The sequence below is a fragment of the Momordica charantia genome, assembly GCF_013281855.1.
Source record: "Momordica charantia cultivar OHB3-1 chromosome 9 unlocalized genomic scaffold, Mcharantia_2.0 BLBB01000009.1, whole genome shotgun sequence".
In the NCBI taxonomy this organism is placed as follows: domain Eukaryota; kingdom Viridiplantae; phylum Streptophyta; class Magnoliopsida; order Cucurbitales; family Cucurbitaceae; genus Momordica; species Momordica charantia.
In genome coordinates, this window is record NW_028275167.1 from 26815683 (window position 1) to 26842096 (window position 26414).

General features: G+C 32.8%; 4 protein-coding genes across 5 annotated transcripts; all 4 read left to right on the plus strand.

Annotated features, from left to right (window-relative positions):
• The first annotated feature begins 3949 nt into the window (after positions 1-3949).
• On the plus strand, positions 3950-7931 carry LOC111009998 (Pyruvate kinase family protein). Its single transcript, XM_022283253.2, has 4 exons — positions 3950-4128; positions 4389-4674; positions 5800-6261; positions 6816-7931. The coding sequence occupies exons 2-4, from the start codon at positions 4417-4419 to the stop codon at positions 7626-7628; spliced, it is 1533 nt and encodes a 510-aa protein (XP_022138945.1). The 5' UTR covers positions 3950-4128; positions 4389-4416; the 3' UTR covers positions 7629-7931.
• A 4610-nt stretch (positions 7932-12541) lies between these two features.
• Positions 12542-16340, plus strand: LOC111010280 (alpha-galactosidase 1). 2 transcript variants are annotated; one of them, XM_022283648.2, is made up of 15 exons: positions 12544-12822; positions 13282-13340; positions 13424-13480; positions 13566-13600; positions 13706-13809; positions 14299-14374; positions 14517-14575; positions 14654-14719; positions 14901-14984; positions 15072-15136; positions 15223-15305; positions 15397-15487; positions 15590-15639; positions 15811-15951; positions 16048-16340. In XM_022283648.2, exons 1-15 carry the CDS (start codon positions 12638-12640, stop codon positions 16138-16140), a joined length of 1248 nt encoding a protein of 415 aa, XP_022139340.1. In that variant the 5' UTR covers positions 12544-12637; the 3' UTR covers positions 16141-16340. The 2 variants fall into 2 exon arrangements, 1 of the variants encoding a protein (XP_022139340.1); XR_015787130.1 differs by lacking the exon at positions 16048-16340 and having other exon boundaries at positions 12542-12822; positions 15590-15742; positions 15811-15950.
• A 191-nt stretch (positions 16341-16531) lies between these two features.
• On the plus strand, positions 16532-20876 carry LOC111010004 (alpha-galactosidase 1-like). The gene is made up of 14 exons (XM_088117210.1): positions 16532-18071; positions 18177-18235; positions 18335-18391; positions 18615-18717; positions 18797-18872; positions 18953-19011; positions 19087-19152; positions 19264-19347; positions 19429-19493; positions 19588-19670; positions 19752-19842; positions 19972-20021; positions 20138-20278; positions 20638-20876. Exons 1-14 carry the CDS (start codon positions 17905-17907, stop codon positions 20728-20730), a joined length of 1194 nt encoding a protein of 397 aa, XP_087973336.1. The 5' UTR covers positions 16532-17904; the 3' UTR covers positions 20731-20876.
• Positions 20877-21486: 610 nt separating this feature from the next.
• LOC111010230 (alpha-galactosidase) lies at positions 21487-25812 on the plus strand. The gene is made up of 15 exons (XM_022283582.2): positions 21487-21927; positions 22127-22185; positions 22288-22344; positions 22443-22477; positions 22613-22716; positions 22931-23006; positions 23124-23182; positions 23251-23316; positions 23420-23503; positions 23692-23756; positions 24162-24244; positions 24461-24551; positions 24686-24735; positions 24816-24956; positions 25386-25812. The coding sequence occupies exons 1-15, from the start codon at positions 21722-21724 to the stop codon at positions 25467-25469; spliced, it is 1260 nt and encodes a 419-aa protein (XP_022139274.1). The 5' UTR covers positions 21487-21721; the 3' UTR covers positions 25470-25812.
• Positions 25813-26414: the final 602 nt, after the last annotated feature.

Here is a 26414-nt window from a genome sequence, read left to right on the forward strand (position 1 = left end):
TGATTCCTTTTAATTGTTCTTTTTTTTGCATTAACTAAGTTTTACCTGTAACTTTTTTTAGTTTAAATATTATTTTGGTTTATGTACTTTCGGTCTTGGTTCATTTTGGTCTTTGATACTTTCAAAAAGTTCATTTTAGTTAATGTATTTTCAACTTTTGTTTATTTTATCCACTGTGGTTTCGAATCGTATGTTTTGGTCCTGTATTTTTTTAAAAACAATCATTTTAGTATCTATTTACAAAATCTTAACACATATACAGTGAAAACCTTCTAATTAATACACATTTATGACTACATTTCAAAAATTTTAGTGGTTGAAATGTTAGGCTAAAATTGTGATCTAAATAAGAGATAAAAATGACCATGAAAAAAACTAAAATAGTCACATTTTAAAAAACAGAAGGACCAAAATGGACGTTATCAACGTTTAAAAACTAAAATTAACCAAAGTTGAAGGTATATGAACTAGAATCAACATTTTTTAAATATAAGGATTAAAATAAATTAAAGTAAAAGTTCAACTAGGATTTAAACTTTTTTCATTCTTTTATTTTTTTTGGTACTTTAAACTTTTTTCATTCAATGATTATTGTTTGCTGCAATTTCTTAAAATTAAAAAAATTTAAAAAGAGAAGGTTACGAAAAAAGTAAATTTTGTAATCTATTTATGCTAATGTTATTAACTAAATTTTCATTTAAAATACGTAAAGAATTGCAACTTTTTAAAAAGAGTCCAAGGTATTGCCCACGGTGTTTTGGCATGCTATGCGTAATTCTACTAAATGACTCACACGACTTTCTAGAAACTTCTCTTTCAAAATTCAAAAACTTTGGAAAAGTGGTTTCTTCTTCCATCTATACCCTTTGTTTTTCTCAATAACGCTGACCAAAAGTCTTTCTCACTTTTCTTTTTTCTTTTGATATCTGTAAATGTTCGGATCAGTCTGCACACACATTAATTAATGATCATACTACATTTGGTTGTCAAAGAAATATCGAGCTATGCAAGAAATTTTTTGGTACTACGAGAGTATGAATACTCATTTCATTCGTTGCTTCTCACGTCAGCATCATATTAAAAACCATGTGAGATCCACCAACATAAAAGATTTATTTGTATAGGTAAAAGCAAGTGTAATATTCTCGTAGTACATGAATTATTTTTCTGAGTTACACTCAAGTTGTCAGCTAAATTATGGTATTAATTATTAATGAAATTGATATACACAGACAAGTTAAAACCATGTGTGTTGATTAAGGGTAGATTTAAGATTTGGGTTTACATCTAAGTTGTTTGTTTAACAAATGGAGGGTAGTCATGAAGGTAACAAGTATCTTATCCATTGTGTTGTATTTGAATTGTCCATCCACGCACATAAACTTTCAGTATTTAAAATATGATCAATTTAAATATCAAAACTTTAATGTAATTTTGAATATTTTAATCCTTCAACTTTTCTTTTGAATACAACATATAGATTGAGGATTCAAATTTATGACCTTTTGGTCGGACCAGTTGAGCATTTTTTTTTTAATACAACATGTAGATCGATAATTCAAATTTATGACCTATTGGTCGGGCTAGTTGAACATTTTCTTTTGAATACAACATGTAGACTGAGGATTCAAATTTATGACCTTCTAATCGGACCAGTCGAACTATGCTAAAGTTGATTTTTACCTATTCAACTTTCGTGCACTACCTTCTATAGAAACCATCAACATCATTATAGATATTACAAAACAATGGTCTATTTTCAGAAACAATGGAGATTTTGAAGTCCAAAAAAAAAAAAGGAATAAGTTAAACATAAGAAGTGGTTTTGAAATAAAGTGAAAGAGCCCAATCAGAAACAACTGACCCACTATTTCTATTGGTTTCTTAATTGTTCCAAAACAAGGGGCTATGCTTCCATTGTTTTTCAACTCTCTAAAGTTTAAAACTACGTGAAAAAATTGGGTTACTTACCGCCATTTAAATATTTGACAACTCAATAATTTTTTTAATTTTTTTTAATTTTAACATTTCTCTGTCTTAGTATTCAAATATTTAATGGTGTTAAAAAGGAAGTTCATTCTATGGAGTTTTTTCATTTTTCTCTCATCTATAACCAAATATTTCATATCTCTTCCTCCAACCATTTTCTTGTCCTCAATTTAAGATCCAAGCCTTGTTTGCACTATATTGAAATAGTAATAATAATATTTAAATATATTATTTTTAAAGTAATGAGATCATAGAAGATGTTTCGAAAATATAGAAACAAAAATGAACCACGATTGAAAATAGAGAAATCAAAATAGGATTTGAACTTAACATCAACAAACATAACCCAATTGGTCAATATTAAAGACAAAACAACCATAAATTTTTGGGAGAGACAAATTTTACATTTAAACTATTTTTCTTTTTGTCTAGTCGTTTATTTACTTCAAGTAATGCACCCATGATAAACTAACATATCGTATCATTAAAATTTACTTTACAGAGCTAATAATAAAAACAATATATAATCACACTACAAAGTTCAAAGACATTACTAAAATTTTTAAAATTTATCGATCACACACACGAGTATCAAAATTTCGAGACGAAGATTAAACTCGTAATTTATCATAATAAAAAATTGTTATTGTAAATTTACAATGAAAATTTCAAAAGAGTAGACGCAATTATGGTGGTGGCAAGGCAATGGCATTGTCGTCCCAAAATGAATTAAATTTAATTAAAAAATTTTTGATTGGAAGAAATGAAAGGAAAAAACAGGGAAATGAGGTGGAATATTAAGAGTAATATTCCCTTATGCTTGCCCCACAAGTTAATTGGGAGGCGCGTGAAACGCCATCATGAAGAAGAGCGCGTGGTGTCCCTACGATCTCCCGTAGCCCATAGTTATCGAGGGCCATAGATCCAATCCACGTGTCCCACGCCACTCACTCGCCTCCCCTCACGCACACAGCTTTTACCCCACATGGATTTTTATTTTCCCCCCATATTTTTCATGTGAATGATTTTTTTTAATAATAATTATTTTCTCGCAAAGGAGTACTATTAAAACCAAATATCAAAAAATTATTTTATTGTTTTTTTTAGTTCTATTTCTTGCTTGCATATTTTGGTAACTTCATTGAATTCCAATATCATATTTACTGACTCCAAAAAAGAAAAAAAAAGTTAAAATACATAAACATTATTTATATTTGCAATATAACAAATTGGAGGTGGATACACGAACACGGCTCGATTAGTCGAGATTTTAATGAAGTAAAATTAATATTTCTTTTATGCAAAATTGAACAATTGAAATAAAAATATTTGAGTCTTAAAAGTTGAGGTAGAAACTAGAGAGAAAAAAATACTGATATATTTAAAATTTTATTTAATTGCATACAAATATTTTTAAAAATGTATTTTATTTGTTCTTAAGTTGAGAATTAAATACAAATTCTTAAATCTTAAATTATCAAAAAAAGGGTCAGGTACAATTTAGATTTTTTTTTGTTGCTTAAAAATGTTTTCTGTATTTAGTTTTAGTCTACAATTTAGTTTCTATTGTGAATTTTTTGTTAAGTTTCTTATATATGTAAAACGATAATGAATCAAATGTATTTATAAATTAAAAAACTAAGTTGTTATAGGATAAAAATCGACACTTAATTTTGATGAATTTTTTATGATAATAATTAAATTATTACAAAATTTAAATTACAGGGACTAAATTATCCTAACAAAATTATTGCTAATTTGACTTAATAGTTACCTTAGTAAAAATAGGGACAAAATTTGTTTTCCAATTTAGCAAATTTCGCCCTTAAGAAAAATGTTTAAATTTTAATTTCTGTTTAAAATTTTAAAATAATTTAATTTATTTACGGAAGTTTCCACTTTCCATATTAGCATTTCTTTTTTCAATTTTTAGGTCAATATTTCGACAAATATTCTCTGTTGAATATATAGTTTTACGGAGCGGTATAGGGAAGAACCAGAAACGGTGGTAGCGGAATCCTGAGGCCTTCTCCATTTCACACAACTCCACGCTACAGACACAGCTGAAGAACAAGAACAAGAACAATAACAACAAGAACAAGTTCAGTTGATCTCAAATCTGTTCTTCACCAACACGAGGTAGATGAAGATCTCTCTCGGATATTCATCTTTGTCTCCGATTTTTTCTGTTTCTGTTTTTCTTTTTCTCAAACTTGTCATAGATTTTGATGTTTTGATGTTTCCTTCCTAGTTTTCTGTTCCTTGAGTTATCAGTTAATCTCTACTCTTCGAGTTTTTCGGATCTCATTCTATTTACCTATCCTGGATTGATTGATTTTTTTTTCCCATTTTGTTTTTCTTTTTGTATATATGTTTCACGTTTTTGGGTTGATTTACAGAACCCTAGCGAAGAGGAAGCAGTAGCAAATGGCCAATATTGATATTGAGGGGATTCTCAAGGAACTTCCTAGTGATGGACGTATCCCTAAAACGAAAATTGTCTGTACTCTGGGACCTGCTTCCCGATCGGTGCCTATGATTGAGAAGCTTCTCAGGGCTGGCATGAATGTGGCTCGTTTCAATTTCTCTCATGGTACCCATGAGTATCATCAAGAAACCTTGAACAATCTCAGGGCCGCCATGCAGAATACTCAAATCCTTTGCGCCGTCATGCTCGATACCAAGGTATTTTTCTTTTCCCGCTATGGTCTCTGTTAAAAAATGACGAGGCATGCGATAATTCGAGATGGTATTTTATGTTTCTCTAATATTTATCATTGGTTCTGGCTTGGGTGATTTGAAAATGGATGCAAGAACGATCTGGATTATAGATTGTGGAATATGAAAATTCCTGATGTTTTGCTTGTCAATGCACTTGCAAGGTTAAGAACCTCGTTGAAATTGTTTTCTCATTTGTTTCACGTCAAGATCCAATGACAATTGACACCATCTTAGTTGTACGAAAACCACCATATCAAATACAATGGTGACACTTGGGGCAAATCTTGTATTATTCGCCTTTCGGTGTCTCTGGAGATTTTTTTCCCTATTGCAAATAAGTAAATTTTGGGTTCCCTTTGAAATTCAGACAACCTGATAAGCTGATATGCAGTTTACGAAAAATATTCAATCTATATCTTAGTCTGAGAATTAGTTGCGCTGGCTGCATGATTTTTCACTTTAAATCTGGTACATATTGACGGATTTTCAAAAGCTATATATGGCCTCTAAATAAGTGATTGTGGAGTAACAATTTGCTGTTAGTTTGTGTAGTTGGATGGTATTGATATGTATGAATATCATCATATTTGGCAGTTTTGTTGCTGGTGGTAGATATACTGGCACAGCTCCTTTTGGTATTTTCACTTGCCTGTGGTCAGGTTAATATAGTGTTTGGAAGCCTTTTTATTTCTTTTTCCAACTCCTGAACTTTAAATTCTGAAGTCTTACCTATCTTGCAACACTTTCATGATCCTTTGCGTGTAAAATGTCTAATGCAAAGACGATGTCTTGTAGGAGAGTTTGCCTAATACTGTCTTTTTGCTACTATTCATGCAAACATTTTAACTAGAGAACTTAAACATCTGTATAGTCCTTTGGTTATCTGAGGCGACACATGTTTGTTTCCTTGGTAAAGTTGGAGCTTGAGGATCAAATATATACTGTATTAAAAAATACTTGCACTTCTGAAAAAAAAATGCATCAAGTTAAAAAAATTCCTGGCGTACTAGGTTCATTTAATTTTTTGTTTTTTTTTGGCATTTGCATACTGAATTCTCATGATGCTTCTCCTCTTATTCACCATGGTAGGGACCAGAGATTCGAACTGGTTTCCTGAAGGATGGGAAACCTATTCAACTGAAGGAAGGTCAGGAAGTTATCATAACTACAGATTATAGCATCAAGGGGGATGAGAAAATGATCTCAATGAGTTATCAGAAGCTTGCTGTTGACTTGAAGCCAGGAAATACTATATTGTGCTCAGATGGCACCATCACCCTCACTGTCCTGTCTTGTGATGCAGTAGGTGGGACGGTGAGATGTCGTTGTGAAAACACTGCCATGTTGGGAGAAAGAAAGAATGTGAATCTTCCTGGTGTAGTGGTGGATCTTCCTACTCTGACAGATAAGGATAAAGAGGATATTCTCGATTGGGGTGTTCCCAACAGTATCGATATGATTGCTCTTTCATTTGTCCGTAAGGGTTCTGATCTAGTCAATGTCCGCAAGGTTCTTGGCCCCCATTCAAAGCATATAAAACTGATGTCAAAGGTCTGTATTGTGCTTCCAGTTCCAGTTCTTATTTTATTTATCTACAATGATAATTATCATCATCTGTTGCTTCTTATGGTTAGACAGTCTTGGATAGTTTTAGACATTGCATGCGGTTGCTTGACTACTTTGTTATTTAGGTTAGGAATTGTACATTTTCATCGTGGAAATCAGTATTACACGACTAAATGCATTAGGAGCTGCTCAGCTGGCTTTGATTTGGTGCTTTCTGCCTTGCGAAATCCTTATTTTGTTGTTGCTTCCATGTATGCATGCTTTGTGCACAAAAGTTTTGGATTCTTCGTTTGATTCATACATCAATGTGGGCTAGTTGAGTGGGTTGTCAGTTAATGAGTTGTTACATTTGATGCCAAGGTATTGCTCGCAACCATATTGGGCATTTTATATGCATACTTTCAATATTTAGTCTTTCTTTGTACATGCTTTTCATCTAGTATATTTCTTACTTTAAAAACAATGTTTATTTCCAATATTGTTGCATTACATATTGTTTGGATCTAATGGTTATTTATCTTTTGCTGTGGATACCCAAGGTTGAGAACCAGGAGGGAGTTATCAATTTTGATGAAATCTTGCGCGAGACTGATGCATTCATGGTTGCTCGAGGTGATCTTGGAATGGAAATTCCAGTTGAGAAGATCTTCTTGGCGCAGAAAATGATGATTTACAAGTGTAATCTTGCTGGCAAACCTGTGGTTACAGCCACCCAAATGCTTGAATCAATGATCAAATCTCCACGGCCAACTCGTGCAGAAGCAACAGATGTAGCTAACGCCGTTCTTGATGGCACTGATTGTGTTATGCTTAGTGGTGAGAGTGCAGCTGGGTCATATCCTGAACTTGCTGTCAAGATCATGGCTCGTATTTGTATTGAAGCAGAATCATCCTTGGACTATGGGGTCATCTTTAAGGAGATGATAAGGGCCACCCCACTTCCAATGAGCCCATTGGAGAGTCTTGCATCCTCAGCTGTTCGAACCGCTAACAAGGCAAAAGCGAAGCTCATTGTCGTGTTGACTCGTGGTGGAACCACAGCAAAGTTGGTTGCCAAGTATAGGCCAGCTGTTCCGATCCTCTCAGTCGTCGTCCCTGTTTTAACTACTGATTCTTTTGATTGGACCTGCAGCGATGAGGCCCCAGCCCGACACAGCCTGATCCACAGGGGCTTGATTCCCATACTTGCTGAAGGATCTGCAAAGGCCACTGATGCCGAATCCACAGAAGTGATACTAGAAGCTGCTCTGAAATCAGCCATGGGAAAGGGACTGTGCAATCCTGGCGACGCCATTGTTGCACTTCACCGTATCGGAGCTGCCTCCGTCATCAAGATATGCATCGTGAAGTGAATAAAATAGACAAGCGAAATTCGGAATCGCTCCCAGGTGTGCGTTCCTTATCTCTATTTACCATTGCAGTCGGATCTCAATCTATCCTTTTTTGCTGATTATTACAAGTATAGTGATTTAGTATTTCATCTAAAGAGGGCTGAACCGGTATTTTGATTTTCTTGTTGTGAGAAGGGGGTGGTGGATATTCCCCTGGATTTTTTTGGACTGATTGCTGTGTAATTTTGAATAGTGAAGAGTTTATGCTATTAATCCAATCTTCTTCTTTTAGGGAGATGAAGAATTGGATCAGACTTTCATCAATTCCCCAAAATTTTCTGCTCTACTTTCAGTTTGTAGCATTCTAAATCATTAGTATGGGAAAATTTTGGTCGTAATAGATCGACTTTCATGCTAGTTCTTGCTCCAGCATGAAAGTTCCATTTCAAGGAAGGACGAATAGCTACTTCCTCCATTCACAATTTGACACATGATTAAGTGATTTATTATTTTATTTTAGGGGCTCTACATTATTCTTAAATACATTTGTTATGACAAACAATTAATGGAGGGAGACGTATGGAAACAAATTTCAACTACATAGTACTAAAAATTTTCCAACATGTAAAAAAGGGAAAAATTGTTCCAAATAAATTTCATTATTACATGAATTCTTTTACATTTGGGTCGTAGGTTCTAAAATTAATAGTATTTAAAGGGAAAATTACACTTATAAATGTAAAATTGATGAATATCCTTTTGCATTCAAATGATTTTATACCTAAAAATTTAGAAAACTAAAAAGGTAAATAACAATGTATTTTTAGTTACAAATGTAATTGTAAGGGTTAAATGTCTTGGATTTGTAAGCTACTTTAACAAATTAATAATATTGTGGCTTTGAAGATGTACCTTAACATATTGATGGATAAATATTAGATTATAAAAAATAAAATAGAGATTTTAAAAGTTCAAAATTTAAATATTCACAAAGTTGCAAGGATTGGAATAAAACAAATTTAAAGGCTAAAAATATTATTTGTAAGTGATTATGAGTCAAAACGTTTGCTTTGGACTCCAAAAGAGACAACGTTGGGATTTTAAATCTATTATAAAAATAAAGGGTGAACCATCAGTGTTGAAAAAGAACAAAAATAAAATGCCCTAAAAATTGTCAATATCAAAACCAAAATAGTCAGAGATCCATACCACTTACGTGTCCAAATAGATATGTCTACAGATTTTTTTTTATCATGTCACATTCTAATTTAAATACTATTTTTATTTTATTATAGTAACGTGAGAATGGAGATCGAACTTCCGACAACAATATGCCTTGATCGTTGTATTTAATTATCAAATAATTAAAAAAAGTCAATTCATATCCATTGCTTAAAATTAATCGGTGAAATTAAGTTTACTTTTCATACCATTTCGTAAATATAATTTTTTGAGCATAAAAAATTTGTTTTTGAATTTTTAAAATTGTGCTAAAAGGAAGGCCAAAATAGTAAATACAATATCATTAGTTTTTTTTATTTATTTTTCAAATGAATATCATTAGTTTTCTAGATAGTGAAACGTTGATTGGATATTCTTTTAATTGATTTTATAATTTCTTAGGATGGCATGGTAATGCTTTATTGATTTTATTTTATATATCTTTTTTTTTGTTTCTGTGATAAAATTAGTTATTAAATCAATTCATTAATTACTTGAAAATTAACAAAGCATTCATTATTAAGGAAATAAAACACAGAATTACGTGCCTAAAAGATAAAAGAGTCTAAAAACAAAATAAACAAGGAAACAATAATTGCTAAAACAAGCATAGCTTTGTAGTAATTGACGTATATTTCCAACTAAAAAATTGTGACTTATCTTCACCCGCACATGTTGTAATAAAAAAAGAGCAGAAATGATAATTAAAAAAAAAAAACTCTTTTTTCCTCATTCTCCCTTTATGCATTCATCTATCCATCTTTTTTTACTGTTAATTTTTTATTAGTCTACTACTAATCAATCAATACCAAAGTAACAATTAGGTCGGTTCTATCATTTATCAAACTTTCATCTATTCATCCTTTTTTGCTGTCAAATTTTTAATAATCTACTAAATCGATCAATACCAAAGTAACAAGTAGGTTGGTTCCAAAACGAGCATAATTCAACGGTAATTAACATATATCTCCAACTAATAAATTTTGAGTTCGATCTCTCATCCGCATATGTTGTACTAAAAAGCAAAACAAGTAAGTCGGTTCCATCATTTATCAAACCCGACGGAAAAAACTAAACAAAAAGATGTGCACTATTTTTTTTTTCCTTTAAAACTTAGCCCCACTATCCCACAAACTTGTTGGGAAAAAAAAATCTATAAGTGGTTTTTTTTTTCAATACTAATAAAGTCTCCTCTATCTTCTCTCACTTCACGATCATAGAAATTGTCTTTTGGAAAATAAAATTCAACCACGGAAATCAAGTTTTTGTGGATTTAATTTGTGGCCAACCAAACAAAGGCCTTGTAAAAATTAGAAAAAGCAAAAAGAAAGTTGGTTTTTTCAAAAAGAATACAAATTTCAAATCAAACAAGAGAGAAAGGGAAAGGATTTTAGCACACTTTCTCTTCTTCCACTTTCTTCTTTATTGCTTCACATCACCCTATAGTGTTTTGTCTTTCTGCCATAATGAAAAGGAAAGAAGCCAAACGAGAGAGGAAAAGAACACTAGTACTGAAAATTCGGGTCGGTCGATTTTGCTATGGAAAGATCGAAATGAAGTGTGAAATCCAACTCTTATGTTTTCGAGTTGGGTTACGTTGGGTTGAGTCTTCGGATTGCTAGTTTGGATTTGATTATTAGAGTTGGTGGGTTATTCAAACCCTCCTAATTCTCTCTCTTTTCGCGGGAAAAAGAGATTTAGAAATCTGATTGAAATTTTTTAGGTTAATATGAAACTTTGAGGACTGTGTTATTAAAAGCTAAGTTTGACTACGATTTTGAAAGTTCAAAGATTTTTACCATATGAAGACTTATTAAACAGGATCTTAAAAATTTAATGACCAAATTTGACCAAACTTTTAATATTACATTGGAAGTACAAAGAAAACTTTCAAAATATTTGGAAGGCGTACGTTGTAAACCAAATGATATATTTAAATATATGTGTTTGATATTGACTCGGTCTTGTTTTATCTTTTATATTAATTGAGTATTTCACTATTAGGACGATGTTAGAAAAATCAATGACATAGTTAATTCAATTGAGAGCTTAAACAAAGTGAAACCTAATGGGTCAGAATAGTTCATAATACCATAATTATTTATGAGTTGAGTTATCATTTAAATTGTAAATTCGTCCAACACAAACGAAGTTACCTAACCTACATAATTAGAGTAATGAATTGTTCGTCATCAAAATTTTTAATCAACCTTATGTAAACAAATCATTTTTCTCAGTGATGTTTAGGCGTACGTCATATTTTCTTTAGCGTATTTTGGTCTCTATATTAAAAAAAAATTACTTTAGTTCATGTATTTTAAAAAGTGAATATTTTGATCCCACAAAATTCTAACATATTTTATAGACAGTGAAAAATCCGTTAATATAACATTATAACATTTGATAATATTTCAAAAAAAAGTTATATTATTCATAGTGTTATGCTTGAAAAAAAATATAAAGTAAATAAGATATAGTGATCAAAATAATCACTATTTAAAATATTGAGATCGTGAACCTAAATTTAGCTCCACTAATTTTATTTGTTGTGAAGTAGAATTTCAATGTTCATTAAAATAAATAATGATCACTGTAATTCACTAGGAAACTTACTAAGATGTTACTCTGCACTTTTTTATTTTCTAGAGTTCAAATTCTTACGTTGTTGTACTAAAAAAATATTAAAATCAAACGGGAGCCTACCTAGGGTCCACTTCCAACGTGGCTGTCATGTTTTATTATCCACAAATCCCACACCGAGAGAGATTCCTTATCCTTTTCGACATTAATCGGCCACTAAGCCCGTTTCTTTTTCGCTGTCTTTAATTATTAAATTAATTATTTCTCCTTATTTTTCATTTATCCTATTACGATATTTCGAATTAATATCTTGGATAAATTTACTCGAATATTTCTGTCATTTCCCATTTTTGTATGCTCACAACGAATTACTTTAAATGTCAAAAAGAAAAAAAAAAGAAAAATTACTTTCAAGCTTGTCTTTGTACTTTCCATAATTTTCACAAAATTTGTGTAATCAACCATTCACCCATTGCTAGCTTGAGTTTAGTTCAACGGGTGAAAATACATATTTGTGATTAAAAAGTCGTAAGTTCGAATTCAACTCTCTCCATAAAAAAAAGGAAATTGTAATTTCATCGATCAATGAAATTATTTCTTTTACTAATATATAGATATAATTGAATCTTACTTCTCATTCATTTATCGGAATATAATTTAATTTATTAGATTAGACTATATAGAATTCACAGACTAAATCAAAATAATTATAGAAAATAATTTACTAAAATTTATTTCTAAAAGAAAAAAAAAATAAATTTATAATTTAGCTTAAAATTTCATATGAGAATATGCTTTTTAAGATTCTAAGAATCACAAAGACATTCAAAAGTATTTTTCTGGGAAAACACACAGATATGATTCCTTAAAAAATACAAATTAAAAAGACGTGAGTTGTAGATTCGTAATATAATTATCTTTTTTTTTTTTTTTTTTAAGTGTATAATATATACACACACACACTCGAAAATTGGGAGAGCGGAGAGTTGCATTCACAATGATGATGATTTCCCATTTCCACCAAAAGTAAAGCGATCTGACTCAACGATTCGACTCAGATGGGAAGGGCATTTTCGTAATTGAGAAAAAAACATCAGTCAGTCCATTACAGAAGTCAATATAAATACTGACACTCCGCTCTCCAATCAGTGGCTTATCCCGATCGTTAAAACCAGAACTTCAATTTTTACACTCCACGTACTGAGAAGAAATTGCTTCGAAGTGTAGAAATGGAGTGCCGGAGTTACTGCGGAGGAGCGGCAATGGCGATGGCGGTGTTGGTATTGGTAGTGTACTCTTCGGTAATGGTGGCGAGTGTTTCAGCCACTTCCAGAATGACGGAGATCACTGCCGACGACGAGTTACTGAGGCGGAATCTGCTTGCAAATGGCCTTGGAGTTACTCCTCCGATGGGGTGAGTTCTCCGATCTATCAGAGTCTCATCGGTTTTGTTTCCATTTGTGCATATATGTCGATCCTCTGTTATTTCTGCAGATTTGTATGTTAATTTGCAGTTATTTTCTAAACAATTAGATTTTCAGCTTTTCATCTATCTGTTTCTCTCGCGCTCGAACTTTTGATTATAATCCGGTGGAAAATTAAGATGAACAGCTATGATATTTTCTTTATTTTGCTAATTTTGTGTTCTTCGAAAGGCAGAGGAGGAGGTTTGACGTTATTGGCACACACTTCTCTAGTTTTCTTCTTCGCGATCTCTGTATTTGTCCTTTTCATCAATATACTAGCAAGATAAATTTTCTCTCTCTTTCTTTTTGGATAAATTATGTTTTCCATTTTGTGCTATCTGATTGGAGGAAGAATGTTGATGAATCTGTTCTTATTTTTAATTTGAAAATTTCTTGTTGTTTGACAGATGGAATAGCTGGAATCACTTTGCGTGCAATATTAATGAGAAAATGATTAAAGAAACCGGTAAATTTGACCGCTCAATCTCTCTTTACTTCATCACTCAAAAATTAAACTGTGATTAATAACAAGAAGACCTGTTTCGGCAGCTGATGCCTTGATCTCCACTGGGCTCTCGAAGCTTGGATATAAATATGTCAATATAGGTATGGGCCGATCTCTTCTCTCTCTTTCTCACTCTATAATTTCAAGATTCAAAAGGAAAATTATATGATATTTACCTTTTCTTAGATGATTGCTGGGCTGAGATAGCTCGTGATGATAAGGTAATTTTTCGTTTCCGTTCTCTTTTTCTTCTTTCTCGAGATTGCATGAGAACTGTTTGATTTTATGTCTCTGAGAATTCTGACTTATTTTCAATATGATTTCAGGGTAATTTGGTTCCAAAGAAGTCAACGTTTCCATCTGGCATGAAGGCTCTTGCAGACTACGTTCACGCCAAGGGTCTTAAGCTTGGAATCTATTCAGATGCTGGGTAACAATAATTTTCAAATGCACAATTTATATTTTATTTTTTTCAACTTCACGTCATAATTTTTAAAAGTTATAATTTATTCTTTTATGTTTATGTATTAAATTTTCTCAAAAGTATTTTATGTAATAGTAATTATCTATACTTTGTCAAAAAAAAATAGTAATTATCTATAACTTCTATGTATGGTAGGTCCTTTTAAAAAGAGAAAAAAAAAAGAATCATGTGTAGTAGGTATGTTTTTAATTATATGGTGTACCTATTTAATTTATCAAATTAAAATATGGTTTAATTCCAATTCAGATGAATTTTTAACTTTTTGAGACATGTACATGAAGAACGAATTGAAATTTTGAAAATATCAAGAACAAAATTTAAAAATGATACAAATATTAAGTATGAAATCACATTTTTAACCTGTTTAAATCTCTTTGCACGCTCTCTTTTGTAAAGTTGTACTTCTACATTAAATTATCATGCAACTGTGTGCAGGTATTTTACTTGCAGCAAAACCATGCCCGGATCACTTGGCCACGAGGAACAAGATGCCAAAACTTTTGCTTCATGGGTATGAAACAACATATACTTCTCCTTATCAAAATTTTCCAACTAAAAGCAAACTTTTTGTTTTCCCTTTTCCTCCTTTCTCTTTTCCATTTTGTTCATCTTCTAGGCGGATGATTGTTGATGCACATTATTTCACTTGGCAGGGGATTGACTATTTGAAGTATGATAATTGCAACAATGGTAACATTAAACCAACTGTTAGGTAATGTAATTGCTACAACCATAAACCAAACAATTCACTTTATAAGATGAAGCAGCCTGCTGATCTTTTCCTTTGCAGATACCCGGTCATGACCCGAGCGCTGATGAAGGCCGGGCGCCCCATCTTCTTTTCTCTTTGTGAATGGTAACTACTCCTCCTTGTATAGGGGTGGAGCTATAAATTTTTAGAAGAGGGACAAATCTTCACTTTTAAACTTCATATGATCAACTCCCTTTCTTCCTTCTTCATTCCGCCTTGTTCTTAACTCTGGCCGTTCTTTGTTTATTCTCATTTATGACATTCGCTCTCTTGTTTTGTTCTGCAGGGGAGACCTGCACCCTGCTTTGTGGGGTGATAAGCTAGGAAACAGCTGGCGAACTACTAACGACATCAACGATTCGTGGGAGAGGTTTAATTTTAAAGAAAATTTTGATTAGTTGCTTATATTATAACATCTTAGACTGAAGGACTAAATGATTGGATAATGCATTTGCAGTATGATATCTAGAGCGGACCTGAATGAAGTATACGCCGATCTCGCGAGGCCCGGTGGCTGGAATGGTAATGTATTCTCGATAATGAGCCAAATTGTAACTCATAGAACATATTTACCATATTGAAACTTCATTCTTGCAAATTGTTATCAGATCCTGATATGCTTGAGGTGGGAAATGGAGGGATGACTAAGGATGAATACATTGTCCACTTTAGTCTTTGGGCCCTTTCCAAGGTATTGTGCAGCAAAAACTTCTATTCCTTCACTGATCTTTTGGGAGATTGAAAAGCCTGTTTGCCAATGTAGTTGTGGGTTGGTGTTGTAGGCTCCCCTTCTTCTTGGTTGTGATTTGAGGAACCTAACAAAAGAAACAAAGGAGATCATAACTAACACAGAAGTGATTGCAGTTAACCAAGGTATATAGTAGATGATCATTACACTTCTTTTGTCATAGATATCACTGTTTGCTTCTTGATCTCGCCGACTAAACCGATTTTGCTCGACAACCCCTGAAACAGATCCCCTCGGCGTCCAGGCCAAGAAGGTCAGAAGTGAAGGTGACCTAGAGGTAAAATCCATTGCTAGGATATACTATTGCCACTAGAGGCAGAGCAGAGAAGGGTCTCCTCTTAATTCGTCTTAGATTAAAAATTTCTAGCTCCGCCCCGATCGTAAGTGAGCATCATTAGAATAAAAAGTGAGAGCAAAAAAATCATTTTTACTTACTATTGTGCTCCAGGTTTGGGCAGGGCCTCTCTCCAGCTACCGAGTAGCGGTGGTGTTGCTGAACCGAGGCCCGTGGCGCAGTGTGCTGACCGCCCAATGGGACGACATCGGAATCCCTCCAAACAGTATCGTTCAAGCAAGAGATCTTTGGGAGGTAATTTGCTAGCATCCCCAAACAGAAACTTGATACATACATAAATATACTATGTTTCGCAGACATGTATTTACAATCTGCCTGTGAAAATTGCAGCACAATACCTTGAAGAATGTTTTTGTGGGAAATTTGTCAGCCACTGTGGATTCTCATGCCTGCAAAATGTATATTTTGAAGCCAATTTCATAAGGCTAAAGACGTCATTCCACATTTGGACATGGGTGACCCTTCAAGAAATAAGGTTTTTATCACTCCACATTAATTAGTTCCCATGTGTTCTGATTGCAACATTTTTGTTCACTGCTTTCTTTTGATGCTCTGCAACTTTGAGGAAAAAATAAATAAAACTTCACGGTATCTTAAATAAAGCGAGCACGGTAATTGACATACATGTTGTACTAAAAAAAATGTAATTGATTTTGTTAGACCGTTTTATCTTTTCTTCAGCCCGAATAAGTACATATAGTATAATTGCGCCCCAATAATTTTATTTTCCTCATAATGAACATTTGTCGCATGGATAGATTGAAATTTTAACATAAATGATGTGTGATATACTCATATTCTAGAAATGATTTCAGATACTTCTATAGTTTGCAAATGTGATGATCTTTAAATGTAAATGTATTTTTAAAATATGGGAATATAATTTATAAAATAGGCAGTATTACTTATATTAATCATTTTTTTAGAAGAACTTATATTAATCATTTCTTAAAATACTACCTTGGTCCATGTATTTTCAAAATGTTCACTTTGGTCTATGTAGTTTTAAAAAATGGCTATTTTAGTCTCTTAATGTTATTTTTAATCTCATTTTTATCATAGTTTTAACACGATATAACACTCAATATATTTCTTGAAATATAATCATGATTTTATATTGAACTGTTTTTGTTATGGATAGAATTTGTATCAAAATTTTGAAAATAGGGATCAAAATGATCTTTTTATAAGTACAAGTAATAAAATGAACGTTTTAGAAGTATATTGACTAAAATGAACTAAATAAATATTTTGAAAATACAATAACTAAAATGAAACAGAAATAGAATTGAAAGGATAAATACCAAAAATAAAATTTTTTCGATTCCAAATCCATGACTTTTTGGTCAGAGATAGATATCTTTAACTATTTGAGCTATGCTGGATTTGGTAAAGAGTTGTTGAATTTATGAAGTGTTTGTGTTAGTTCTTGAATGTTAATTTTTTTCTCTTGTTTGGTATTTAAACTTTCCAGATATCTATATTAATCTAAAATTATTTTTAAAAATAATTATCTTGTTTTAGTACCATAAGTACAATAAATGGGAGTGGAAGAATGGACGGAGAATCCAACCTACCACTTTTAGGAAGCAACTTAGAGCTAAGAGTACATTAAAAAAGAAGTGAAAAAGAGCCTCTTGAAAGTTTATTATTTTTGAGGAAAAATAAATATGTTGGTCATTGTATTTATTTGGTTTTAAGTTAACATTTGGATAATTATATTTTTCATCATGTCAGAGCCATGTAAATTGACTCGGGTGAGTGAGTACGTGTACAATGCAATGACAAAAATGATTATTTTTAAAAATTCAGAAACTTAAAAAAAAAAAAAAATTGAAAGCACGTAACCCAAATGAAATGATTTTTTTTTTCGTTATTACAAAAGCGACCTCTAAAAGTAAAAACTGTAAATATTAATTCCCATCATTCTTCTAACAATTCTTAAAATCGCTGTTAAAAAGAAAGCAAATATGAACAGAAAATCGCTCAACGAATCGCAACAACCCGATATCAATTCAACAGAAAAAATCGTCGAAGCTTCATCCGACAATCTCCAGAAAGAAACTAAAACGATCATTTCTTTCGCTCATTCGAATTCAAAGCAAACAGAATCAGACTCAAACCTCAACGACTCTATTTATACCAGAATCAGAATCGAAATCGGAGAAGCTCCAGCACTGGCGAAAAATGGAGAAACTCACCGCCGCTCTGATTCTGATATCGTGCCTTCTGATCGCGTCCTCCGCCTCCGCCTCCGCCGCCGCCGCCGCCGCCGCCGCCGCTTCTCGGAAACTTGATCCTGAAACCAGACGGAATCTCCTCTCCAATGGCCTCGGCATGACTCCTCCCATGGGGTCCGCTTCCATTAAATATCAAATCAATCAATTCTCCTTCTCTCTTTCGCTTTTCCAATTTCTAAATTGATTGTTTGTTTGTTTGCTTCTACTTCTCTTTTATAGATGGAACAGTTGGAACCACTTCTGGTGCGGCATCAATGAGACCATCGTCAAACAAAACGGTGCCGTTTTGCCTCCTTTACCACTCCAAAAATTAATTAATTATTTCTTTTTTCCTTTTTTTGTTTTTCATTGGCTGAATGAAATTAATAAAATAACAGCTGATCTTCTCGTCTCCTCCGGCCTTGCCAAGCTCGGATACGTCTACGTCAACATAGGTAAAATAATAATAATAATAATAATTTGATTAATTTTTTCCTTACCCAACTGAAAACGCTGTCGTTTTAGATGATTGCTGGGCTGAGTTGACTCGGGACGTCGATGTAATTTACTCTCCTCCAAACCCACATACTTCCATCCATTTTTTTTCAGTTCAAGAGTATTTTGTAATTTAACTTTTTATAAAGGCCAAATAAAATTATTTATATTTATATTTTTTAGGGATATTTGGTACCGAAAAAGCGACATTTCCATCTGGCATTAAAGCCCTGGCAGATTACGTTCACAGCAAGGGCTTAAAGCTGGGGATTTACTCGGATTCCGGGTAATAATTCCACTCGCTTTTAACTCACTGTGTCACTCGCCGAGTTACTCACTTAACCGACGGTGAATTTTCCATCCAGGACATTTACATGCAGTAAAACCATGCCCGGTTCCCTTTACCACGAGGAACAAGACGCCAAAACCTTCTCCGAATGGGTAAAATTTCAATTCCGTATCCACGTCATCATGCACGTTCATCCACGTGCGTGGCTCATGTATGTGTGAACTAATCGCAGGGAATTGACTATTTGAAGTACGATAACTGTAACAATGACAACATAAAGCCAACGGAAAGGTGGGTATCATCGTCTTTTTCTTTTCTTATTTGTTAAGCGGCGCCTTATTAATTAATTTTATTCTCTCTTTAAAGATATCCCATAATGACTAGAGCTCTGATGAAGGCAGGACGCCCCATTTTCCTATCACTATGTGAATGGTAATATTCCCTAATTAATTAATCCTAAAATTACTTTATAATATAGTTTCAAACTTTGTAGTATAAAAAATTTATTATTAATTTTATAAAGCGATGCTGTGCCAAAAATAGGGGTGACATGCATCCTGCTTTGTGGGGTGGTGACATGGGAAACAGCTGGAGAACTACCAGTGATATCCAAGATAATTGGGACAGGTCGGATTATACATATATTATAAAATATATAACCATATTATTCTTTATTTTTTGAATTTCAAAATATTGTATTTTTTACAGTATGATGAGTAGAGCTGATTTGAACGATGCATTTGCTGAGCATGCAAGACCTGGTGGTTGGAATGGTCGGTATTTCATGTAAAAAACCAAATTTCAAAATTTTTTTTATATTAGAAAATAAATAAATAATTTTTTTTCCTTTGAATTTGTTATTTTTAGATCCTGATATGCTTGAAGTTGGAAATGGAGGGATGACAACAGAAGAGTACAGGGTCCACTTCAGCATATGGGCCATTTCCAAGGTCAGATCCTCCGGCCCAATTAAAAAAATAATAATTACCAAAATTTATATTTATTAATTTATTAATGTAATTTGATGACAGGCTCCACTTCTGTTGGGCAATGATCTGAGGGACATTTCTGATGACACAATGGAAATAATTGGAAATTCTGAGGTCATTGCTGTAAATCAAGGTAAATCCATTTGAATTAATAGTATAACAAAAACCTTTGTTTCAATTTATCCAGAATTAGTATTCGGCCCCTTGAATTATTATTTTTACATTTTTTGGACTAAAAGTGGGGTGTTTTTGCAAACTACAGATCCTATTGGAGTCCAAGCCAAGAAGGTCAGGAGCGAAGGAGATGTGGAGGTAATAAAATTGAAAATGAAAAAAAAAAACACAAAGTTGAATTTAATAAATAAATTAAAAGATAATAAATGGAAATTAAAACTAATTTTTTAAATGGTTTTTTTTTAATTTATCAGGTTTGGGCCGGGCCTTTATCTGGGTACCGAGTGGCAGTTCTATTGGTGAACCGAGGTGGAGGGCGGATTGCGGGAACGGCCCATTGGGACGACATCGGTGTCCCCACGGACACTGTCGTTCAAGCAAGAGATCTGTGGGAGGTAATATTTTGAGTAAAGCCCATTGGGCTTTGTGGTCTGGGCTTTCATATAATTCTTTTTCTTTTTCTTTTTAATTAACTATATCATACTTTTATTAAGTAGCGATTTAGATGGTTTTAGATTAAAAAATTATATAATTAAAAAAATTCCCTTCTTAATTTGTCCTCTTGCTTAAAAATTGAAATTAAATATATATAAGGGTTTTTGGAAAAGTTGTTTTTACAAGTAGCTTTATAAAAACTATTTAATTCAAAATTTTTTTAAAAACAAATGACTACCAAATTGATGGTTCATCAAATGAGTTTAATAAATAATAATAATAATAATATTTTTTTTTTTGGGTGGTGGTTTATGTGCAGCACAAGACATTGGAGAAGCAGTTCGTGGGCAATATATCGCACACTTTGGAAGCTCACTCCTGCAAAATGTACATATTGACCCCAATTTTTTGAGAAGGATTTTAAGATCCAAATTTTAGAATTAGGCATTCAGGATTAGATCGTCAATTTTTATTTTTTTTCCTATTGGTGTGTAATTCAGTTCGAATATTTTATTTTATGTCAATAATCGTTAATAAAAATAAAGTTATTTTCTTACATCTTTACTTCTTTTTATCTTATTTAGGAGTGCTTGTGGGTATTCTATTGAGTTTATTAAATGATAATAGATGACCTTTTCACTTATTTATTTATGGAAATTTTTTTCACATCATCATTCTAAAAATTCAATTAAAAAATGAATTAGAAAAAAGATAGAACTATAAATGCATTTTTTCAAAAAAAAAAAAAGTCAAATCATTATTATTAGTTTTTGAAACTAAGAAAAATACATTTTTTAAACTTACCCATCTATTATATAAAAAATTAAAAACTTAACATTTATTAGATATTTGTGTGATACAAAATTAAAAGTAAGGATTAAATTTGAAATTCACCCCACAATTTATCTAAAAATCCATATAATTTTTTTTTTTTTTTTGCCAAATGTTTTATCCATAGTCGTCCAAAAATATAATTTTACGTATGCGGTTATTGTTATTAATTTTGTTAGAGCTAATGAAGATTGGAGAGGTTAATTTTATCAGAACTTAATACCGCAAAGGTGAGAGTTTGAACCGCTAAGTTGAGATGTTAGCAAAAATCCATATAGATATTTGACTGGTTGCATAAATTTATTATTAAAAAGAAAAGAAAAAATAATTCGGTGGAATAATTGGGATGCTGCCAAGTTTGCTCATCCTAATTATGGTGGAACCACCATTGAAGGACATGCATGGCCATACCGCACTTCCTCCATAATCGCTTGTAGTGCAGTGGAGAAGCACTACCAAATCCTGTCTCTCAATTCGCGCTCTCAGTGCCTGAGCTAACGAATCAATGCTCATCTAAATCCAACTCTGTAAATGCTACGTTCACCATTAATGCTCAATCAGAGGCTACAGCCATGGCTTTTTCCCCTCTCCCGCTTTCATCTCCACCAGCTTCGATCATGGTTTTCTACTCCCTCGTTTTCTTGATTTTGTTGTTGTGTAGCACCGGCGATGGCGTTGCGGTGGCCGGAGCGGCTCGATCGAGGCGTCTTCAGTTTTTCACTGACTCCACCAGGAGAGTTCTCCTCAATAATGGTCTCGCTTTAACTCCTCCGATGGGGTAAGCATTACGCTCCGATTAAGATTTTAGTCTCCATCTCTATCGGTCCGATCAGATTGCGAGATATGAGTTACTTTGTTCGTTTAATTATCGATCTTCTCGGTTTCATTCTTGTTCAACAGTGTTGGATTAACAATCCGATGGAAATGGATTTTGCTGATTTGCTATGCGTTGCTTCTGTTTTTTTTGTGATGAGCAGATGGAACAGCTGGAACCATTTTCAGTGTAATATAAACGAGAAATTAATCAAGGAAACAGGTGATATTTTGATGATTTGAAGGTGTCTTTCTGTTTAGTCTTCTTTTAGTTTGGATATGTGTACAATGACTGAGATTTTCAAATCCTATTTGTTCTGCTAAGCGGATGCAATGGTATCCAGTGGCCTTGCTGCATTAGGATATGAATATATCAATTTAGGTGATTACTGTATTTCTTTCTCTTTACATTCCTTTGATTTTTGAACTTTTTGCTTTCCGTTTCTGACATTAATTGGTAATTTTTCCCATTTGAATTAGATGATTGTTGGGCTGAACTTAATAGAGATGCCAAGGTAGATTTCATTGTCCTATTTCTTGTCTCGACTTTATATGAAAATCTCTATATCTGCGTTAGATTATGTGAAGATGATAAATATGTACATGTATGGTAATGAAGTTTGGCGCTGAAGATTCTATTGATATTTTAGGGTAATTTGGTCGCTAAAGCTTCAACATTCCCTTCTGGTATCAAAGCCCTAGCAGATTATGTTCATAGCAAAGGGCTCAAGCTCGGAATTTATTCTGATGCAGGGTAAGTATATACACTCATCACAACAGATAAACGACTTCTTCCTGCATTTTCATTGTCGTGGTTCATCTAAATGCTGCAGATGGTTTATTTGCTGAAACATTTTTCGTCCTACTTTTGGCTTACATAAACTCCACTATCAGCCCTGTTTTAGTGTAGTGTGTGCTTAGTTTGTTTAGTTAGATCTTCTTTACCCATGTTAATATAATTTGTTCAGGATCCAGACTTGCAGTAAGAAGATGCCGGGTTCCCTAGGTCACGAAGAACAAGATGCAAAAACCTTTGCCTCATGGGTTTTTTTTGCTGCTCTACACTCTTAACTTCTTTAATTTTTGTTTATATCACTATAAATAGTCAGATAGAATTACCATATTTTTCTTTCAGAAACTGATATGCATACTATTGTTTAGGGGATTGATTATTTGAAATATGACAACTGTGAAAATACCGGTACAAGCCCAAAGGAAAGGTGGGATCAGCTCTCTACTATGTTTAGTTATCACTTTTTCGAAATAACTGCAACGATCCTGGGCACAGGTACCCAAAGATGACAAAAGCTTTACAACAATCTGGGAGACCCATACTTTTTTCTTTATGTGAATGGTTAGCAAATCTGTTTATACCAACAAACATGCTCTTGTTGTTCTAATGCTTCTCCATTCAAAAGCACAGACAGAGTTACTTTCTTAAGTTTTTCATTATTTAGGGGACAAGAAGATCCAGCAACTTGGGCAGTAAATGTAGGAAATAGTTGGAGAACAACATCAGATATTCAAGATAACTGGACTAGGTAGTAAGCATGAAGTCTTACCGGCATTCTTGTTTTACCATCATTACATGCAACATTTTCAAGAACTTTGTCTACGTTATTTTATCAGTTCTTTTTCCCCGTCTCTGCGATGCCTGTATTGAAGTATATTATTTCAAGTCCAAAATACTTTCTTTACCAAGAAACTGATGCTGCTACTTACGATACAGCATGACATCTATTGCTGATCAGAATGATAAATGGTCATCTTATGCTAGACCTGGAGGATGGAATGGTAAGTTACAGAAATTGTAGTTCAATATGAAAAACACACCCTTGTATTCTAGAGAATATTTGCTGGTTAGCTTGCTAGTTGGCCCCCTTTATATCTCTCAGTACTAAAGATTGATGATGATTGAAATCCATCCAATGCTGATTCTGAATAGAAAGGGCTAGGCAATCTCTATAACTGCCATTAGCCACCAACTGCTTAAACTGAACCTTGTAGGATCTTGTTTGGGGAAAACTATTTGAAAGAAAAGTAAAAAGTAACTTCTTTTAATGAGTATTACCAAATAACTTTTTATATGTATTCAAAAAATTTTCCCTTTGTCTAATCTCTAATGATTACATGGAAACTATAAGGCAATCTCAGAAATTCAAAAGCAAACAATCTAAGTTTAAAATTGCCTCTGTTCAGATCCTGACATGCTCGAAGTGGGGAATGGAGGGATGACGACAGTAGAATACCGTTCTCATTTTAGCATTTGGGCACTGGCAAAAGTAAGTTCTAGTTTACATAGGTCATTTCTTATATCATATTAAGACGTATTTGAAATTCCAGTTCATTAAATAACTTTACCATTTCAGAAAACCATGTTAAGATAGGATTGAATATCATCTGTTGCTTGATTTTTGGGTTGATTACATCATTTCGTGTGTTGCATGAAGTTTCTTATCAATTTGTTATTCTTTCCTTTCTGTTCTTCGTATGTGAAGGCCCCTTTGCTGATTGGATGTGACATCAGGTCAATGGACAACATCGCCTTCAAATTGTTGAGTAATAAGGAGGTTATTGCAGTTAATCAGGGTAAGTAAAAAACCAAACTGTTTCAGATAATTCATAGAGAACTAAGAAACAGCTAATCAAACATTGTAATAATTTCTCTCAATAAGAAATAGAAAGATTAATCATTCCCATCTAAAAGTTTCTGAACCAAGCAGATAAGCTTGGAGTTCAAGGGAAGAAGGTCAAGAATTTTGGAGATCTTGAGGTAACTTTTCATCATAAAGAAACTAAAATTAGAAGGAAATTCTGCTTTACTCTCAAAATTTCTTCATAAAAATAATGCAGGTTTGGGCAGGCCCGCTGAGTGGTAAAAGAGTCGCTGTTGTTCTATGGAACAGAGGTTTTTGGAGAGCCAATATCACTGCAAATTGGTCAGATATAGGTTTGAGTCCATCAACTACAGTTACTGCTCGAGACTTATGGGAGGTAAGACTTAGATAAAAGCTTAGATAAAAACACTTTTCGAAAATTTTCGTGGCGATTCATTACAATACTTCTCTTAAAAGTTGTGCTTTTCAAATGCGGATACAATTAGTACCTTTTTATAAAGTATCTGTTCTCAAAAGTTATTCCAAACTCACTCGAGAAAAATGTGCATTTCAATATATATAGAGTTAAATAGTTCAGCCTAGTTGGCAAGGGTTTGAGGGTCTCTTGGTCATACTGGTTTAAAAGTCTCAAGTTCGAACTTTCCGGTGAGCTTAATACCAAAACCTTTGATATCTCTCGAGTCCGAGCCTTAGGGCCGGCGTGGATGTCCCGGGGAGCAAAGTTGTAACTTTCGGTAATAATATATATATATAGAGTTAAACTTTGACCAAAAATTTTCTGATTGATTATTCATTCCTACTACAGCACTCAACTCATGTGGTTCAACATCAACTTACTGCCGAAGTAGACTCTCATGACTGTAAGATGTATGTTCTCACTCCCCACTAAGCCAAAAGGGAAAATTTCAGATTAATGTTATTGTGAATGACAATAGTCTTCACTTCAGTTTCATGTCCAACTTCTCTATGCTCTGTTTTCTGGGATTTTACTTGCGTTTTTGTACGAGTACTGGCCTTTAGTTTGAGATGATTTAGTTTATGTACTCTTAAATTGGTAACAATTTAGGTCTTGAACTTAGTACGTAACAATTTAGTTCTTTATTTACAATATGTAATAATTTAGTCCCTACCATCGAAAGTTTCATCAACATGGAATGTTGATTTTTATTGTGTAATAATTGAGTCTTTGTAATTTATAAACACATTTGGTCATTTATCAATTTATTTTTCTACATGTAAACCTCATTAAATTTTGATAGCATTTTTTAAGATGGGAACTAAATCGTTACAAACTTTAAACTACATGAACTAGTTACATATTAAACTTTGAGGGTTAAATTGTTACAAATTAAAAAGTATAGAAACTAAATCGTTATTTCATTAAAGGTACAGAGACCACAAAGTATTTTTTAATTGTTATTCCTTTTATTTAAAAATTTATAGCCACCCGCATTTACGCCAACGTTGTATTTTACTAAATTTCCTCTGGCTAATATTTAAGGGCTCGGTTTTTTCAATTTTATTAAAAAACTCAAGTATTTGACAATTATTTATGTGTTTTATTTCTCATTTTTTAGAAACATTTTCAAAATTGTATATAAATTTTGAAAACAATAAAAACAAATTTCTTGATTTTTGTTTCCATTCTCCATTTGTTCCCAAACATAAATAAATATAATGTTCATCCATGTTGGAGTCCTATAATTTTATTTTTCATTTATTAAAAATGAGAAAATATAAGAAGAAACGTTACTATACTCATTAACTTCTCTATTTATTGTCTTCCATAGAAATGCTCATAGAAAAAGTTCAATTTAAAGTTCAATTTAACAAC